General features: G+C 37.1%; 2 protein-coding genes across 2 annotated transcripts in view; one reads left to right on the top strand and one right to left on the bottom strand.

Moving 5' to 3' along the window:
- creb5a (cAMP responsive element binding protein 5a) overlaps positions 1-8,935 on the top strand; it is a 10,296-nt gene extending 1,361 nt beyond the window's left edge. The window contains exons 2-8 of the mRNA XM_073821462.1: positions 1,882-2,081; positions 3,551-3,614; positions 3,728-3,808; positions 4,326-4,631; positions 4,706-4,927; positions 5,021-5,120; positions 7,585-8,935. Coding sequence (XP_073677563.1) covers positions 1,882-2,081; positions 3,551-3,614; positions 3,728-3,808; positions 4,326-4,631; positions 4,706-4,927; positions 5,021-5,120; positions 7,585-7,718 — 1,107 coding nt within the window. The 3' untranslated portion in view covers positions 7,719-8,935. The remainder of the gene's footprint in view (positions 1-1,881; positions 2,082-3,550; positions 3,615-3,727; positions 3,809-4,325; positions 4,632-4,705; positions 4,928-5,020; positions 5,121-7,584) is intronic.
- A 1,762-nt stretch (positions 8,936-10,697) lies between these two features.
- Positions 10,698-13,889, bottom strand: tril (TLR4 interactor with leucine-rich repeats). Its single transcript, XM_073822080.1, has one exon. It carries the CDS (start codon positions 13,660-13,662, stop codon positions 11,410-11,412), a length of 2,253 nt encoding a protein of 750 aa, XP_073678181.1. The 5' UTR covers positions 13,663-13,889; the 3' UTR covers positions 10,698-11,409.
- Positions 13,890-19,837: the final 5,948 nt, after the last annotated feature.

Genomic DNA, 19,837 nt, shown 5'->3' with positions numbered 1-19,837 from the left:
ATTTCTAGTAACTGTGAAGTTAATTCTCATGTTGTATTTTCTGAAAGTTTTGCTTACATCTACATTGTAAATATATATATATATATACATACACACACACACACACACACACATACATATATATATATATATATATATATATACACACACACATATATATATATATATATATACATATATATATATATATATATATATATATATATATATATATATATATATATATATTTTTTTTTTTTTTTCCAGAGGTAAATCAATAACAGTTACATATTTAACAATATTTTCAGTGTAATTTATGAGATTTTTAATCCTATTTTCTTTGTAAAAGGCAAAAAGTTGATCAGACTGATTTCAAAGTTAAGGATTCATTAGTTTGAATATACATTAAACCAAAAACTATCATAACGTTTCAGGTGTGACTGCACATTTCCAGTAGTGACAGTAATGCTTTGGTAGCGACCACATTACATTACAGATTTTTAACTTGCATACTAAAACACTACCAAAACATACTAAAATAATAAAAAATTGCATAACTGTACTCAAATTTTGTTTGCTTCCCCCAAATAAAGGATTATGTGTTCCCTTTTGTCACGATCGAAACAATGATGACATGTTTCAGTCGTGACTGTTTTGGGAGTGACAATTTTATGGGATAACATCCAAAAAAAACAAAGATGTCACTACTGAAATGCCACCAAATGTTCCGGTAGTGACAGTTTTAGATACTTTTGAACCTAGCTCAAAGATGCTAATCAGCACATGGTTAGCTAACACAGTTCTGAACAGTAGTACACATATAAAAACTAAATGTTATGGAATAACTCCCAAAAAAAGTATGCTTAATTGCAGAAAAAGGTGTTCGGTATTGACGTTTCTTAAAGTTACACACAGACTTTTCAGACATGATGGGGCCTATCTACTCACACCTTGTAGCTATGAAAGAGAGGGACATATTTCATACATTTAGGAGTGTAGTTAAAACCAGTGTTAGCCAATGGACTAAAACTTACTCTGTTTTGGTAGTGACACATTTTTTTTAACATAAAGTTTCATAATTTACAAAGAAAATATAAAATGAATATTTTTTTTCTAACTTCACTTTTTAAAAGAATCAAAAATATACTTTTAAAAACAACAATAAAAAAATTAAATGATTTTAATATAATTTTCATAAGTTTAAATGTAGCATTTAGGGTTCAGGACACCCACCTCCCTATTGAAAGTACCCAATAAATGATGATTTTATATATATGACCCTGGACCACAAAACCAGTCTTAAGTCGCTGGGGTATATTTGTAGCAATAGCCAAAAATACATTGTATAGGTCAAAATTGTTGATTTTTCTTTTATGCCAAAAATCATTAGGAAATTAAGTAAAGATCATGTTCCATTAAGATTTTTTTGTAAAATTCCTACTGTAAACCTATCAAAAGGTAATTTTTGATTAGTAATATGCATTGCTAAGAACTTAATTTGGACAACTTTAAAGGTGATTTTCTCAGTATTTTGATTTTTTGCACCCTTAGATTCCAGATTTTCAAATAGTTGTATCTCGGCCAAATATTGTCCTGTCCTAACAAACCATGCATCAATAGAAAGCTTATTTACTGAGCTTTCATATGATGTATATATCTCAGTTTTGTAAAATTTAACCTTATGACTGGTTTTGTGGTCCAGGGTCACATATATTAAGCTTACTGATATTTTAAACATTATTGTGGGCTTCGATAGATAATAGAAGGATCTTAGTAAGCATCTAGGATTTGAATAATTAAATGCTTCTTAAATGTGTTTTTTGGTTGTGGCACAGCAGTTTGCACTAATTCTATAGAATGGCCTATATGCTTTCTAAATTCGAAATATCGTCTTGCTTTTAGAACTTTCCTGCGCAGGCGTCAGGTCAGAACCACCCTCACACTGAGACACGGCCTCAGCAGAGTCAACATCATCATTTCCAACCTCAGCAACAGCAGCAGTGCGCTCTGGCTCATCTCAACCAGAACCAGCTCCACACGCACAGCTCACAGCCTCAGTCTCAGTCTCAATGCACTGCCACATACTCCACTTCAAATAAACAGTGAGTATTACCATTTATCATTATGAAAATACCCCCATATTCTTATTTTTCATATAAAGGTCAAGATTAGAACTGAAAAGTGATTTTACACAAATTTTTGGGATGTACAGAAGTCAAAAAGATTTGATGCAATGCAGTACCATACCATCTCTAATACTATTAGACCCAGAATATTCTAGTCTTTAAAAGGATAGTTCACCCAAAAATGAAAGTTCTGTCATTAATTACTCACCCTTATGTCGTCGTTCCAAACCTGTAAGACCTTCTTTCATCTTTGGAACACAAATTAAGATATTTTTGATGAAATCCGAGAGCTTTCTGACCCTGCATAGACAGCAACGCAACTGACATGTTCAAGGCCCAGAAAGGAAGTAAGCATGTGTTGTGGTACTTTTGTAACGGGTGTCAAAGAAATTGTTGAATAAAGTTGCTAGTTTTGTTAACAGTACAGTTGAACCCCTAATGTCACATGGACTATTTTACCGATGTCCTTACTACCTTTCTAGGCCTTGAACATGTCACTGATGTCTATGCAGGGTCAGAAAGCTCTTAGATTTCATCAAAATATCTTAATTTGTGTTTCAAAGATGAACGAAGGTTTAATGGGTTTGGAACAACATGAGGGTGAATAATTAATGACAGAATTTTCGTTTTTGGTTGAACTATCCCTTTAAAGGTGTAGTTCACTTTCAGAACAAAAATTTACAGATAATGTACTCACCCCCTTGTCATCCAAGATGTTCATGTCTTTTTTACTTCAGTCGTAAGGAAATTATGTTTTTTGAGTAAAACATTTCAGGATTTCTCTCCATATAATGGACTTCTATGGTGCCCCCGAGTTTGAACTTCCAAAATGCAGCTTCAAAGTGCTCTAAACGATCACAGCCGAGGAAAGAAGGCTCTTATCTAGCAAAACGATGGGTTATTTTCTAAAATAAAAATTACAATGTATATACTTTTTAACCTCAAATGCTCATCTTGTCTAGCTTGTCTAGCTCGCGAAACGATCTAACCGATCGTTTTGCTAGATAAGACCCTTCTTCCTTGACTGGGATCATTTAGATTTTGCATTTAAACTGCATTTTGGAAGTTCAAACTCGGGGGGACCATAGAAGTCTATTATATGGAGAGAAATCCTGAAATGTTTTCCTCAAAAAACACCATTTCTTTACAACCAAAGAAAGAAAGACATGCACATCTTGGATGACAAGGGGGTGAGTACATTATCTGTAAATTTTTGTTCTGAAAGTGAACTACTTCTTTAATGCAGAATTACATCTTTACACAGAATTTGTCAATTCTTTGTCACAATACCATCAAATTATTATAGACTTTTTTCACATTTTGTAGCAGCCCTGTGTAAACTTCCTAACCTGCTTTCTTCCAACCCCATAGGTACAGAAATATAATATTAGCATGAAATTTTAATCTTTTGTTCACTGCTAATGTGAATCCCTCTGACATTACAGATCTGCACCTAGTTGTCTGCACAGCAGACAGACTAATGCTTTGCCTGGGACATCAGCCATGAATGTAAGTAAACCTGGAAGCATTTCAAACCCAATCAGCACAATAAAATATTAATCGAAATAATACCTCTGTTTCTTATTACATCATATAATAATTTCATGTTATAAAACTGACAGATGGAGGCGCAGTTGTCAATGAACTCTAGTATGATTGGCATACCAGGCCCCGCCTCCTCTGGCTCATGCTCCTCCCTTCAGGTACAGCCGCATACTAATGATTTGACTCCATGGTTACAGAATTATGATGTCTCTATAGAAACATTACAAGTCAGGGGTTATAATGCCACAGTGCTTTGTAACTAATGTAGACATCTTGATTGAGTTATCCAATTTAGACACATGCAATGTTGCTTGTTAAAAAAGCAGCATTCACGCACACACATATGCGCTGATTCTCTTCAGAAAGCGGAGGGGATTGAATTTCAAAGGCTTCGGCTTGACCTGGTTATCATCTGACTTTTCAAAGACGTCTTTGTAGATTCTCTGTGTTTTGAAAAACTTGAAAGTGCCAAGTAATCTTACCATCGCAAACAATCACCACACACAGGAAACCTTAGATGTAGAAATTAAAAACACATGCTTGCCTGTAAAAGTTGGTAAAGCAAATCTTGCCTTTTAAATAAGCATGAATTAGCCACAGCGTTACTTGACAGTGACGTTGACAGTGACCCCCAAAGCCATTCTGACCCATCTCTTCCCGTTTCTAATCCTTCAGAGGTCAAAGGTCATACCAGCCCACAGCCAACCTGCGGTTTCCAATGGCAGTCAGAATCCTCTTTGCCACATGATGGAGATGATGTCGTCACAACAGCACCCACTGTCGCATTTACAATCCTCATCTCATCATCACGCGTACCAGCAGCACTGCCACAGCCAATCACCGCAAAGACTCGCACATCAACATCAAAGCCAAGACCAATCACATCACAGCCACGCTCACCACTCTCCACCTGCTCATTTGCATCCTGGCTCCTCCCACCAGAATGCCCCTCCCCTTTCACATCAACCGATACCTACACAGGTCTAGGTCAAACTCTGATTCTTACAGTTTGTAATTAAACTATTGCAATATTTAACATAATGTTTGTTTTATAGATGTCGTCCACACCAAACCAGACCCCCTGCCCGCAATCTCCCCCACAGCCGACCACAGCCAGACGCCGACGGACAGCAGAGGAAGACCCAGATGAGCGCAGGCGGAAGTTTCTGGAGAGAAACAGAGCTGCTGCCACACGGTGCAGACAGAAGAGAAAGGTCTGGGTGTCGTCATTGGAGAGGAAGGCCGAGGAACTTACACACACTAACTTACAGCTGCAGGTACATTTACAAATGCACACTTGTGGTATTAAACACAACCAAAGGTTCATGGTAGATTCATGCATTTGCTGCTATATTTTTGTCTTCTCTTAGAACGAGGTGACATCACTCAGGACTGAAGTCACTCAACTGAAGCAAATTCTTCTTGCACATAAAGACTGTCCTGTTTCTGTGAGACAGAGAGAGACGCAGAGTAAGTAAGAATGATTTTCTTATTCTCTCCTGCTTTCTCACACATACTAGTGTAGATTAGGGATGCACCGATCCGACTTTTTTAGTCCCGATACCGATACCGATGCCTGGGCTTTGTATATCTGTCGATACCCGAAACCGATCCGATACCATTGTTGAATTAATAATAAACTGCATACCTTCCACCTTATACCTTCCTTCCACCATGTAGAAGAAACTACAGGCACCAAACTTTCCTAACTAAGACAAAACAGATGTAATGTATTGAATACTTATTTATTTGTTATTTAAAGAACAATTCTGCATTCAAATCGAAAATAGAATGTAATCAAACTTCTTAAAATAAATTTAAATAAATAAAATGTAGTAGTAGAAATGGAGGAAGAAAAATAAAGAGGAAAAAAACTGGATCGGCCCGTGGATCTGTTCATTTTTCCGATCCCCAATCCAGCTACCCCTAGTGTAGATGGTGTATAATCGTGTATAATTTCAATGAAACCTGTGAAGAACACGTCTGAGTCATATTTCACCCCAAAATAATAGACCAATTTGGAGTAGACGTCACAGTTACGTCACTTGCAGCTGCGCAAGCATTGTGGTGGCAGAAAAACACTGGTAACAATTGGAGGGAAAGGGGTGAAATCCATGGAATAAGAGAACAAATGTATTGTTGTGCCTTTGGATGTCAGAATCAGAATGCAAAACATTTTGTCTACATAATATTCCCATATGCAGTTCATAGGGTACATATTGTATTAGACATATAGTTATACTATGAAATAATACTATGTAAACCTATAACATTTCACACAACATATACCTATTTTATCTCACAATTCTGACTTTATATCTCCTGGTTCAGACTTTATAACTCAATCTAACTCAACAATAGCAAGTTTGTCAATTCTGAGGGGAAAAAAAAACCCAGAAGTGTGGGATATAAACTTTATGATTCTGAACCAACGGGAAAAGAGATTGACGAGTTGATTTTTCTTATTTTTCTTATCGGAATTGTGAGATATAGTCTTGAAATTGCAAGAATTATGTCCGAATTTTGAAGTATAAACTCAAATGTAACTTTTTTTGTTATTTTATTCCATGGCTTCCATAGACTGCTACTTGAAAATTGTCATTTTCTGCCACCAGATAAGCTCCGCCCACAAAACAAATTCATCACTGTTTGCAAACAGTTAACTGGTCTATTATAATTAATAATTAAAAATTACATATTGCTTTAGAATTATGCATATTTTTCGGTCACTAGGATTTTTTTTTTACACTGTAACAATTGGGAACACCAAATTATATATTTAAATAAATGCAAAGAAAAAGTACATTGAAAAATAAAAACAAATTTAACTGTAAAGTACTTATTTATAATAAATAAAGTATTTATTATTAATAATCTAAATAAAAATACATTTACTACAGACATTTAAAAATAATAATAAAAAAATAATAAAAATACAAATAATAAGAATTTCATTTTTTTCATTTTTAATTTTATTTAAAGAATATTAAAAATATAATGTCTGGACACATTACACTAATGAACATTTTAAGAGAATATATATGCTTAATTATCATGACAATAATATCAAACTTATTAATATTTATTTTCTTACAATACTGGTAGTTGATTGGTAGTGCAAGGATCCATTAAACAGATTAAAAGTGACAAAAAAGACTTAAAAAATTTAGTTGCACAGTTTCCACAAAAATATTAGACAGCACAACTGTTTTCAACATTGATAATAATGAGCAATGTTTCTTGACCACCAAATCAGCATAATAGAATGGTTTCTGAAAAATTATGTGGCACTGAAGGTTGAAGCAATGGCTTCACAAGAATGAATGACAGCACTTTATTATATTGAATAGAAACGTTATTTTAAGTTTTAATAATATTTCACAATATTATTGTTTTGACCATATTTTGATTAAGTAAATGCAGTCTGGACGTAAATAAATAAAAAAAACAAAAAATAAAAAAAAAAAACATTTTTTTGTTAAATTTATATTGTGTGTTTTATTACATATATGTGACCTTGGACAACAAAACCAGTCATAAGGGTAAATTTTGTTAAATTAAGATTCATACATCATAAATTAGCTTTCCACTGATGTATGGTTTGTTAGGATAGGACAATATTTGGCAAAGATTAAACTGTTTAAAAATCTGAAATCTGTGTCCAAATTACGTTCTTAGCAATGCATATTACGTTTTGATATATTTACGGTAGAACATTTGCAAAATATCTTCATGAAACATGATCTTTACTAAATATCCAAATGATTTTTGGCATTAAAGAAAAATCCCATACAATGGATTGTTGGCTATTGCTACAAATATACCCCTGCTGCTTAATACTGGTTATGTGGTCCAGGGTCACATATTGTATGTATTATTATATATCTTTTGAAAATCCCTCATTTCGATTAATTTCTTTCGTATTTCTGTTTAGGTGGAGTAGGTAGTCCAACAGGAAGTCCAGTCCAGCAACATGCCATCCAACACAACAGCATCTCAACATCAAGTTCGAATTTACACACTCACCTCACCCCACACTCACACCCCGCTAACAACACACAACTATAACATGCTTCTACATGGACAGAAACCGATGAGAACACAGAGTACAACCCTTCTTTAGAGCCATATGGTCAGGGCACCTACGACCAAACAGGTACCCACCAGTGCAAAAGCAAAACTGAACACCAAAACATTTAATCCAGAGTTTAAAACTTGGATTTATGACTAAAAGGGAATGTATGCATCATATATGTCTGAAATGTTCAATTACTCCAAGAATAGAATAATTAAATTAAAAGTGTTTATATTTCTGGCCCATGACATCTCAGGTAATCAGCCGAGGGTTAAATGGATGTTTCCATGTTTGATTTTACCTCATTGTGATTCATTACAGTGTTGGAAAACAAACTGTCCTTTTACCCTCAGTAAATTTAGTTTTCCTATTCTCAAACCTGTCTCTCACCCTCTTCGTACTTCTGTTTCTGTCTTCTCACTCTTCCTCGTGCTTTTTATAGCCGATCTTTCTCAGGGACACTCATCTAGTTTTACTCATAGAGTATGTGTGCACATTTGTGTTCTGTTTTGTTTTTGGCCACTTTCAGTGTAAACGCTTTGATAGCTTCAGTGACAGCTGTGTGCGCTAAATCCTGAAACTAATGGCAAGGCCGGGTGAAACGCATTGAATCAGGGCAGTTGTAAATTTGTAATTGTAAATAGGAATCTCTAGTTTTATAAATGTATGATGATGCAGCTAAAGCTGATTGTTACGTGTTTGTCTCCGCTGTAAATATTGTAAGAGGCCTCTTGATGAATTATCAGGTATCACATTACCTAAGAAAGTACTTCACGTGTGAATTTCAGATTTATAGAATAACATGCAGCTCATCTTATACAGACAGAGCCAACATCCGAATCATGTAAAGGAATGTTAGTAAAAGAATCATGTATTACTAATCGCACTCATGGCACTCTGAATGTCTTACAGTTTTCTTCTAAAATAATGCAGCATAGCAATCCTTTCACACTAACGGGCTCAGTGACAATCAAAATGTCAATACTGACATCTCCTGGAAATGACATGCAAGCATGTACCATCTCTGATGAAAATAAAATGCTTAGATAAAGCATTTATGTGGCTATACATTCTGTGTAATATGGAATTATGAATCTGGGCAATGTGGAAAAAAGAATGTTTGTAAACTGCAGGTTTAAACTGTTTTATGCATGTACAGGTTTTTTGAAATATTTATCTATTTTTGTACACATTTGTGGCCATTTTTAATTAAAAGCACTTAATATCTGTATCCATATGTTTTGATCTCTTTTTTTCACGTTCATGCTAAGAACTTTATAATGCTTTGATACAACTGCTGCATTTAGTGTATTATATTATTGCTGGATTATTCTAAATCAGGGGTCGGCAACCCAAATAAAACATTAACCTTAACTGATGAAACGTGAAGACAATAAACAATTGCGACAATATATGGTTTATGTGTGTTTTTCAAGTCTTTTTCCAGATGATGAAGTATATGAATGATACTAATGGTGCTAACTGACATAGCATTTATTAAGTACAGAAGCTAATATATATTTTTTCTGCCTTATTCTGTGATGAAAATGGAAAAAATGGCTAAAACTAGCTATATGCCGGTTTTGTGGCTCCACATGAATTTTATTCGGTAGGAAAGGGGCCAAAATGGCTCTTTTGATGTTGAAGGCTGCAGACCCCTAGACTGAAATGTGGCTATACAGGGTTGCAGTTCCAGTCTTGTTAAAAACGTGGTTTATTGCGCCATCGTATGGTGAGATTCATGTATTAATGTAGCAGTTTTGTATAGACCTCAGAACAGCGCCAATTTTTGACACGAATAAAACGAGGCGGTGAGGAATAGATGTATAGTGCATTCAATAAGTTGTACTGTTGTTTATCAACATAGCGAATGTATTTCTGAGGGGAAAAACTTAAGTAGGCAAAAACTCTTAAAGTTTTAAAAACTGGGAGTTGTGAAAATTATGTGGGACATCATGAATATAAAGTCTATCCCTCACAGCCTCGTTTTCACCCGCGTAAAAATTCACTATGGCGTCTAAAGGCCCCTTCAGACTAATAATGATAAATATAAAGGATGTTCACACCAAGGACGATAACTCTAAAGATAGCAATAAAGATATAGTTCTAAAAATCGTTCTCAATATTAAATAATTGCGGAAGCCACACCACAGCTATAATGATAAAGGCACAGAGAAACAATATTGTTGGAATCACTTTCAGAACGAATTTTTTTCCTGCTGATAAACGATAAAAACATTGACAACCAATCAGAATCAATCCTGCTATCACAAGGTCTAGAATTTAAAGTAGCAGAAGAGCATTCACTTAAAATAAATAGACCATATCGTTATAGTTATCGTTCTTAGTGTGAACAGGCCTTAAACCTGACTGACCCTTAAGATCTGCGTAAAAATTCAATATGGCGTCTAAACCTTGTTTTATTGCAGAAAAAGTGTAGTAACTATGGTTTTTGGTGTATTGAATGCCATTTTGTATAACCACCGTTTTGCTACAAATACCATGGTCACACTATATGGTTCACGAGTTCGCCCTTACATCTAATCTGCTTGAGCGAGTAATAAGCATATTTTGGCATGCTGTCCTGGGGAAGGGTTCCGGGCCCCGGGCCCAGAATACAGGCCAGACCCAGAGAACTCCCCCTGCTAGTTTAGGATAGAAACAGATTAGAAGTGGGGAGTAGGGGTGGAGGAGGGATGCCAAGAAACTGTCGCTGGATGGAGGTAAGACGGCTGGCAATATATAGATGATGCGCTAATTCAATGATTGGTTAAACGAGTTGCACCTGTGCCGAATGGATTGATTATCTGATCGTGCTCCTCCCGAACCTTGTTAATAAAACATCCTTTAGTGTAGCAAAACCATGGTTAATTTGTGGTTACCATGGTTTAACATGGAGTTTTAGTTTTATTTGTAGTAAAACCATGGTTATTTTCTTGAAGGAAGGTTAATTATAAAGAAAGATACATGGAAACCATTACACAGTCACTAATAATGACTATATATTTATTTTAAAAAAGTGAAAAGTATAAAAATGTATCAAAAGACATTTTATGTGCTGTACCTCATCAATTGTGACCCTGGACCACAAAACCAGTCTTTGGTTGCATGGGTATATTTGTAGGAATAGCCAAAAATACATTGTTTGGGTAAAATTGATTTTTCTTTTTAAATTTCCTACTGTAAATATATCAAAACTTAATTTTTGATTAGTAATATGCATTGCAAGGAACTTCATTTGGACAACTTTTAAAGTGATTTTCTCAGTAATTCGTTTTTTCTTTGCACTCTCAGATTCCAGATATTTGAAAAGTTGTATCTCTGCCAAATATTGTCCTATTCTAACAAACCATATGCAATGCCTATTTATTCAGCTTTCAGATAATGTATATATTTCAATTTCACCCTTATGACTGGTTTTGTGGTCCTTGGTCACAATTGATATACATGCCTGGAATACTGCATTATATCTGTACAGGGTAAATAAGTAATATATATTATCTACAAGGACAGAAATACATTCATTCCAAAACCAAGCAATTCTGCCAACCAGCAGCTGAGGCCTAGACAATCAAACAAAAGAAAAAATGAAAATGAAAAAAAAAAAAAAGATCTGCAGTTTCAGTGGTTACTCAATGATTTTTTTTGGCCAAAACTGTCTATTATTTTCACACACACTACTCTTCAGTCTGAGTATCTAAGCATTATGACGTCATCATCTCGTCTTGCATGGCTGTTGTCAAAGAAGCGGTCGCCGGGGAACTGGATGAGATCACCGTCTTCAGGAAGTTGTCTCCCACTCTGATAACCGCTGAATTCAGAAGAGACACAAGTCGTGGCCACGGTTGAGCGAAATGGATGTCTGGTTGAGTACATGTGTCGTACATGTGCATGAGCAGACGACTTCCTGCTTCTGATCCGCCTCTTCAACACACGGCCCAGCCAGACTCCACCCACCAGAAGGAGGAGCAGTGCATTGGCCGCAAGGGCTGCTACTGTGACAAGCTGTAGGTTGATTTCGCTTGTCACCGAGGGCAAAAGTGTAACAAATCCAGTGCAGTGATCTCTGGGGGCAACCTGGCACAAAGCTCCACCCACTACGCTCTCCACACAGGTGATGTAGGTGGAGTCTGGGCGGAGCTCTTGGAGGGTCACTGCCCGGTCGGATCCATCTGTGTAAACATAACGTGGGAAGCGGAAAGCATGGCCGAAGCGGTCAAATAAAACCCGGAAGAGAAGTTCCTTCCCATGAACTAGTCCAATGTCTGGAGCTGTGCTCCAGCGGACTGTTGCTGTACTGGAAGTGACATCTTCCACGCTAACATTCAGAATGGAGTGACGGTTGAACTGACATGCGTCAGTGATCACTTCAGTTCTTGAGTCATGATGTTTGGCTTTGTCTTGTAAGGGCAAGTTGAAGATGCTTTGGTTGTGGCCTGTCAAGAACGTAGCCATTGTCGTCGGAAAACCAGATAAGGAGCCATTCCCTGTTTTCCCAGCTGTGGGTCTTGGCCTTGAGCTGACTAGTTTCCTCTTCTTCTTTCTTTCTAGTGTTGCCACAAGCCCTTGCTCCCCCTCATCCCATTGGACACCTACATCTCCTTGTTTTTCACCTTCTCGCTTCTCTCTGTCCTCCTTGAGAACGGGTGACTCCACTACCGCTCCACGGCTCTCCATTGGCTGAGGTTCTGACTCACAATAAGCACTCATATTTCCAAGTTGGGAGCTGCTGACATAGTCCAAGTATTTTCCCGCCAGCACCGGGGGGTTAAGGCAGCGCACAAACACGGTCAACAGCTTTCCCTGGGAATGCACATGCGTCATCCAACTTTTGAGCTTCTCCATCCGACAGTCACAAGTCCAGTTGTTTCCATTCAGTTCTACGTGAAACAAAACGCCATTTGTGGTGAAAATTCCACCAGAGAGATTGACAAGACGGTTGTTTTTCAATTTTAAGATTTTTAGATGTGAAAGGTGTCTGAAAGCAGCGGGGTCCACATGAGATATGTTATTGTCACTGAAGTCCAGGTGTTCAATGCGCTCAAGCGGGTCTAGCAGACCAGCCGGGATCTCTGTCAGCTCGTTCCTGTCAATCTTGAACTCTTTCAAGCGTGCAAGTCCCTTGAGTACTTCGTTGTCCAGCTTTGGTATCTTGTTGTGGCTCAGAGAAAGTTTTGTTAGCTTCTTCAAGTTCTGAAAGACGTGATTTCCAATGTGCTTTATCTGGTTGCCGGAGATTAGAAGAGTTGTTAGTGACTTGAGATGTGAAAACATGAAAATGTCACGCAGTTCTGTTTGTTTATTTTCTGACAGGTTTAAAAACTGCAGTTTGCTGAGCCGCACAAACGCATTACGGTCAATATGGCGAAGCTGGTTCGATTCCAAGTGTAGAAACATTAAATTTGTCAGCCCTTTGAAGACAGATTCTTTTAAAAACTCAAGTAAGTTTCCATCAAGTCTCAATTTGACCAAACTATTTAAATGACTAAAAGGTTCTGAAACAAACTCCTTGATTTCGTTGTTATTGCTATACAATATGGTGAGCTTTTTCAGCGACTGTAGAGTCCCGGGTTGTATTGTGGAGATTAAGTTGTTGCCCAGATATAGTTCCTCCAGCATGGAGAGTTTCTCAAAAGCTTTGGGGTGTATATTCCTTATTTGGTTAAACTGCAGATTTAGCCTGATTAGGTTCCCGTAGCGCATAAAGTCAAACGCGCTGAGGTTGTGAATGAAGTTTCCCGCGAGCCCAAGAACCCGCACGTCCCCTGCGCGCTCCACCTGCGGCGCTTTGGGCACCGAGCGCAGACCGCGGTTTGCGCAGAGAATATGCTGCGCCTGCTGGCACTCGCATCGCTCAGGACAAATGGCCCAACCAGGCGCGAAGAATAAAAGCGCTCCACTGCCGAACAAAAGAAAGTTACAGAGAAAATATGCCATCCCAGTGATGAGCAAATAACAAGCCACTCAGTACATTCCTTTGTTTCAGTCCAGGTTCGCCAAGCTCTTCCTCGTCAGGATTTAAAGCTTTACAGATGCAATTCTGCCCGAGTGCAGACATTTAGATTATCTATAGGACGAATGCATAGTGAATTTTAGCTTTATATCCATGCACAATCGTTGCGAGCTGATGTGGCTCCAGCCGAGGAAACATTTCCCTCTCATCCCCCCAGAAGTCATCTGTTGCAGATTACACACACACACACACACACACACACACACACACACACACACACACACACACACACACACTACAGTCATCTTCGAGTTCAGGCACGGATCAGCCCGCCCCACTCCCCTCCAGATGTGGACATTAGTTACTTAACGACATACACACTCGTGTTTATAATCTGATATACAGATTGTGCTTCAGATTCAATTTAACGATTCCTTAGGTTGCATTACAGATTTTTGAAATACTTTTTGTAAAAGAATTGGAATTGGGGAGAAATTAAATGCAATTCCTATTACATTTTCTGCTATTTAACAGTATGTTTCCAAATTATTACATAACAAATCAGGAAAACAAAATTTAACATGGTTTGTTTACCCAGTATTTATAATGACTTTTACAAACGTTTAGAGAAAGTATAAATCCAATTTAAACAGACCAACTGGCTGAGACTGAAGAGCAGGTCATATGGGTTTTCGACAAAAATATCTTTTTTTGCAGTTTTTAACATAGCTATCCTTCAATGTAAACAGCAAAGTTGTTAATCAAAAAGTGCATGAAAAATAAAGATATTTTCTCTCAAAAGAAAGAGTCGACTTTGAGCCACCTTAACTAAAACGTCATATTTTCAAATCTTCTGCCTGTTACCGATATACCTCACTAGGTAACATTGCTGGTCATTTTACCAGGGACTGCTTCTCTCGCTTGTCCATGAAAGATAAGTCCATACCTTCTTTATTTGGACCAACAAACGTCTCCTAACCACAACCTGTAAGTATGATTAATACGTTATGTGTACATTTTCAATTGAGTGTCCAAAATATCAAATTTTTTTTGTGCTAATATGTGATGTATACCTAGCACAGCTTTAGGTTTCCAGGTAAACTACGATATTACTGTCTTACTGAAATAGTTCTGATAGTCCACTGTGAACCCACTATTTCCTAAGAATGTGTCGATAAATGTAGATGGTCGTTGTTCTGATTACTTCTTTTAATAATAAAGAATGTAGACATATTTTGTTTTACAAATTGTTTCATTTCATCAGTTAGTCACGTTAGTCAATGTTGTTTTCCTAAGTGTTTACAATTTAGCAGCTAAACTTTAGCTGTGGGCACAATTTGCTTGCATTGTATACAGAAAGACCAATCACAACAGACTTGGCCAGCTTGGGACTTGGGAGCAGAGTAGGCTTATGAAAAGGGAAGGGGTTACAGAGCTTAAGCTTAGAACTGCAAAATGATTTTAATATTAAATGTATATTCTGAGAAAATTACAATGTTTTCTGACCCTAGATGTATTTAAATCTGTTTTAGGGGACTCCAACACAATTTAAGAACACTTTCAAATACCATGACCTGCTCTTTAAAGAACTGATTCCTAATAGTCATTCTAAGAATCGGAACCGAACGTCAGGAAAATGATTCAGTTCTTTTGTATTTTCAAAATGATACCGGTTCTGAATAAGAACCAGTGCTTGGTTTCCTACTTTACACGTGTGCAAGAAAAAGCAAATGAACGTTCTTCCCACGAAGGTCCCACAGGGCTCGATCTTGGACTCTACTTCTTGTTTAAAAAGCACCGCCGGGGAGAAAAATAGAAAAGCAAAGAAAGGGAATTTCAGAGCAAATTTCTGTCTCAGGCCGCGTGCCAGGTCGTGGGAAGGATTGAGGAGCGAGCTCTCTTGGGTGCGTGGGGTAGACTTCACTCAATTGCAAAAGCCTAGAATTTATACGTGTGATGTATTAGCGAAAAGAAAAAGTATGTCAAAGAAAAGTTATCGTGGAATAATTCAGTTTTTCATTACTTTTCTAAATCCAACAAGAACATAGTAAATAACGTCCACTCAACTAAGTGGAAGGTCCAGATGTTTCATATTTCCTTTTAGCTTAAACCATTCAGCGTGGAAGAGGGCTGAAGTGAATAGTGTTGATAATTATTTCTGACTGCTGATTAGATCTGAAAGAAAGAAAAAAAACGATTTACTTGACAAAGAAAATGATCTGATTGGCACATTTGGTGTTATAAGTTTTATGCTTAAATGGTAATGTCTTGAAAGAAACAGAAAGAGAAAAATGCATGGACAAACATACTTGTATATCTTCTCTGTTTCCAATGAGGAACCCCCCACACCCAGGGGGTCATTTCCTGTCTAGTCCTCAAATGAATTTGTCGGCTGACACGTGCTACAAGCCATGATGAAGAAAACTGTTGTGTGTATTCAAAATGCACTTGTGGGACAAAATAAAATCACCACAACTGGCTTAATTCAAGTTACACTGGAAGGAATAAACAGCATCCGATTGAGGAAAAAAAGGGGAGAAAAAACAAACCATGTGGCTTAAGCCTTGAAAATTGCACAACTGATAGCAAGGAATGAAAGGAGCATAACAGATATGGGAGAGAGAGAGAAGAAGATAAAAAAAGTAAAAATGACCAAGGGGAAACAGACTATGAGAAGAAACAAAGAGACAGATGGAGAATAAAAAATAGCAGGATGCGTAATAAAGTGCTTGCTGCCAGAGATTGACGCACATGGATTTTAAATGTCTGAATAAAAACTAGCTAATCAGAGTGTTTTAGTATTTCTATGCCTACTGTAAAATAATCTAGAATGTTTTCACAATGTGTCATCAATCGGCCATATTGGTGGCAATGAATGTAAACAATGCCACTGAACTGAACAAAACTCGCATTTTGCTGATTATTGCTGCTGAAAATGGTCAATTTTTGTTATGCTTTGGGCTGTACTAATTGGTCGGACCAGGAAAAACATTCGAACCAGGATTTCCAGGACAAGAATCTTGACAACATTCATGTTGGTTCTTATAATTTCCAGTCAGGCAGGTGAAATATTAGGCTAATATTTTAATTAATACTGCTTGTACGTATCTTTACCACCTATTAATTTTAGTTTGTCAAAATATTGCGGCCTTTCCTGCTTACTAAGTCCTTCTCTATATGATTTAGCAGCTTCCACATGTTTTTTTCCATGGTTTAGACAGCATACATTAGCAGAACAATATATACACTGTAACCGATTTTTGTAATTTGAACAGTATTTTACTGTAATATCTACAGTAAGATACTGTAAAATGTATATACAGTATTTTACTGTAAACTGCAAAGGATTATGGGAAAATATATGACCACTACTGTAATTATCCACTACTGTAAATCCGTTTACAGTAAACTACTGTAAATTTACAGTAGTGAACTTGCCCGCGAAAAATTGACCAATGGCAAGGGCGATTTTTTTTCTCTCCTGCTGAGAGGAAGTGGCGGTAAAAAGGACAAAAGGAGAAATGTTGCACCAATAACTTGACAAAAAGGTTAGTATATTATTTCTGTTTTATGATAAACTGAACAATTTTAAGATGTTTTCACTTGTTAACAGCAAACTAACAATATTCATCGTGTTTTGCAAGTCGGTAGCCTTTTTTTCTGACTGACGGCCGGGGCGCCGCCATAACGGTGAAAACATGGACTGGTGAGTAACTTAAGGTGACATATATTAGTCGAAATAAACTTTAGTGAAACCGAGAAACGCGTTTGTATATTGTGCTGCCCTTTAATGCAAGTTAACTCGTCTGACGAGCCCTTAACGTTACTCAAGCTTAACGGCGAACTGAGGTGAAATACTGAGGTAACGTAAAGTGCGTTAAGCAACACCGCTTTTTCTGTGGAGATTTTAAATAGTATTTTCAAGCCCTTCTTTTGCTTGTTATTTTCAAGTTTCTGGTCTGGATGTCGTCTGTAACGTCGGAGGTGTATTTTGGATCTTCTTCTTGTGAATGACTGCCATAGTATCGACGATAACATGAACTGGTAAGCTAATAATGTCCATAAGCCGAAGTTGACAAACTCAACGTTAGTCACAGAGCGGCATAATATCGTTTCAACGCTGCTTCTTTATAGCTGGCAAGGTAATTCTCTTCAAATGATGTTTAAGTAAGAAATGTGTGTATCAATGTCGTTTGTAACTTTATAGACGGTCCCTAAATTCAGTGACAGACGTGACATAAACAGCGCGCTAACATGAAACACTGAGGTAAAGCTGAAACACCGCGGTTAAGTGCTTCTTTTGTGTTTTATTTTCAAGTTTGTGGTCTCGTGGTCATGTCGTCTGCATCAGAGGTGTATTGGAGCCTTTTCTGGTGATTGCCGTCGTCGCAGTGCAAACAACAGGTAACGTTAAGCTTTTGCTTTCGTCAACTTAACTGATGTTAACGTTACTAAATTAGCCACAGGCTGCTGTTCTCCACTAACTCACAGAACGGGTTAACATTTTAAAGAGAGTAACGGGCTAGCAATATATTAATATAGCAAGTTTTGCTAATATTATAAATGTTTATTTTATTAAAAATGTAAATTGTATTACTGTACAGTAGTTGTCTTTTCTGATCATAAACTATAGTAACACTAAAAGGGTGTTGTGACACTGTCTGTTGCAGGAGATTTCTCCAAGCACTAACTGGATGCTGACCATCAAGAGCAGAATCATCACACAGCCAGCTGTCCATTTTACAGACATGCAGAATAAGGTAACCTAAAACATATTTTGTTTTACATTGCATTTACATTCATGCATTTTTCAGATGCTTTTATCCTAAGCAAGTTATATTGTATTTAAAGTACACATTTGTAAGGTATTTATTTCCTGGGAATGTTTTTTATTACCATCAAGATTGAGTTTGCATGCGCATTAAAATTATTTCTATTAAACCAGCATTTAAACAGCAAAATGCAGGTATCTTTAACTTACTGTAACCTTTAAATTCATAATAGCAATCTTACTGTCTGTCAATTTAGATTATTGTTACTGTAAAACAACAAATATAGATTTTTAATCATAGTAGGCCTATTATATGCACAGACTTTCTAGGAAACACACACCTGTTTAGAATGTTTATATGAACAGATTGGTTAGCATTTAGCATGGTCTGTGGCAGACTTTACTAAGTGTCAGGGCAACAAAATTCAATAAACAAGAATTTAATATTAAGTGATTTAAAGGAGAACTCCGGTGTGATTTTGACCTAAAGTGTATTGAATCATGATACCGACTGTAAACGTACCTTGCATATCTCATCTCGTCTTGTCCACTGCAGTCCGAAATCTGGGGTCAGTTATCCGATGCTCACAACAGCTTGTCAATGAGAGTCAAAAGGGCATCGAAGAAGCCATGTAAATAAATCACTGTTTTACGCCATTTACGAGGCACAAAGTAGCTCCACACTTCATTGGTAGACTTCCAAGGGCCCTGACATTTAAAACGAGACATTGAGAACTCAGAAAAAGCACCGGTAGTTTATTTACGAGAAGATTTATACAGACAGTTCCTGCAAGAAAAAATCCGGCCGCCGCCATCTTAAATGTAGTCACGATAAGTCGAGTGTCGAGCACCAAGGAATTTATCAGGTTATCAACTTATCAGGTTGTAGTTTCCTTCGTGCTCGACACTCGACTTATCGTGACTAAATTTAAGATGGCGGCGGCCGCTAAACTTCTTGCAGTTACTGTCTGTATAAATCTACTTGTAAATAAACTCCCGGTGCTTTTTCTGAGTTCTCAATGTCTCGTTTTAAATGTCAGGGCCCTTGGAAGTCTACCAATGAAGTGTGGAGCTACTTTGTGCCTCGTAAATGGCGTAAAACAGTGATTTATTTACATGGCTTCTTCGATGCCCTATTGACTCTCATTGACAACCTGTTGTGAGCATCGGATAACTGACCCCAGATTTCGGACAGCAGTGGACAAGACGAGATGAGATATGCAAGGTGCGTTTACAGTCGGTATCATGATTCAATACACTGTAGGTCAAAATCACACCGGAGTTCTCCTTTAAATCAAGAAGAAAATATTGTCTTTTTGCTCCATTTAGTAAAAACGGTTCTTAACAAAGCCATGTTGTGCATCTCTGCACACAGCAGTGTTTCATTA

This window comes from Garra rufa, chromosome 17, assembly GCF_049309525.1.
Source record: "Garra rufa chromosome 17, GarRuf1.0, whole genome shotgun sequence".
NCBI lineage: Eukaryota > Metazoa > Chordata > Actinopteri > Cypriniformes > Cyprinidae > Garra > Garra rufa.
The sequence above is the reverse complement of the archived record's forward strand: the minus strand, read 5'-3'. Positions and strand labels throughout refer to the sequence as shown.

Bases quoted from the DNA above. Each gene is read 5' to 3' on its own strand.
- tril (XM_073822080.1), bottom strand. From the start codon at position 13,662: ATGGCATATTTTCTCTGTAACTTTCTTTTGTTCGGCAGTGGAGCGCTT.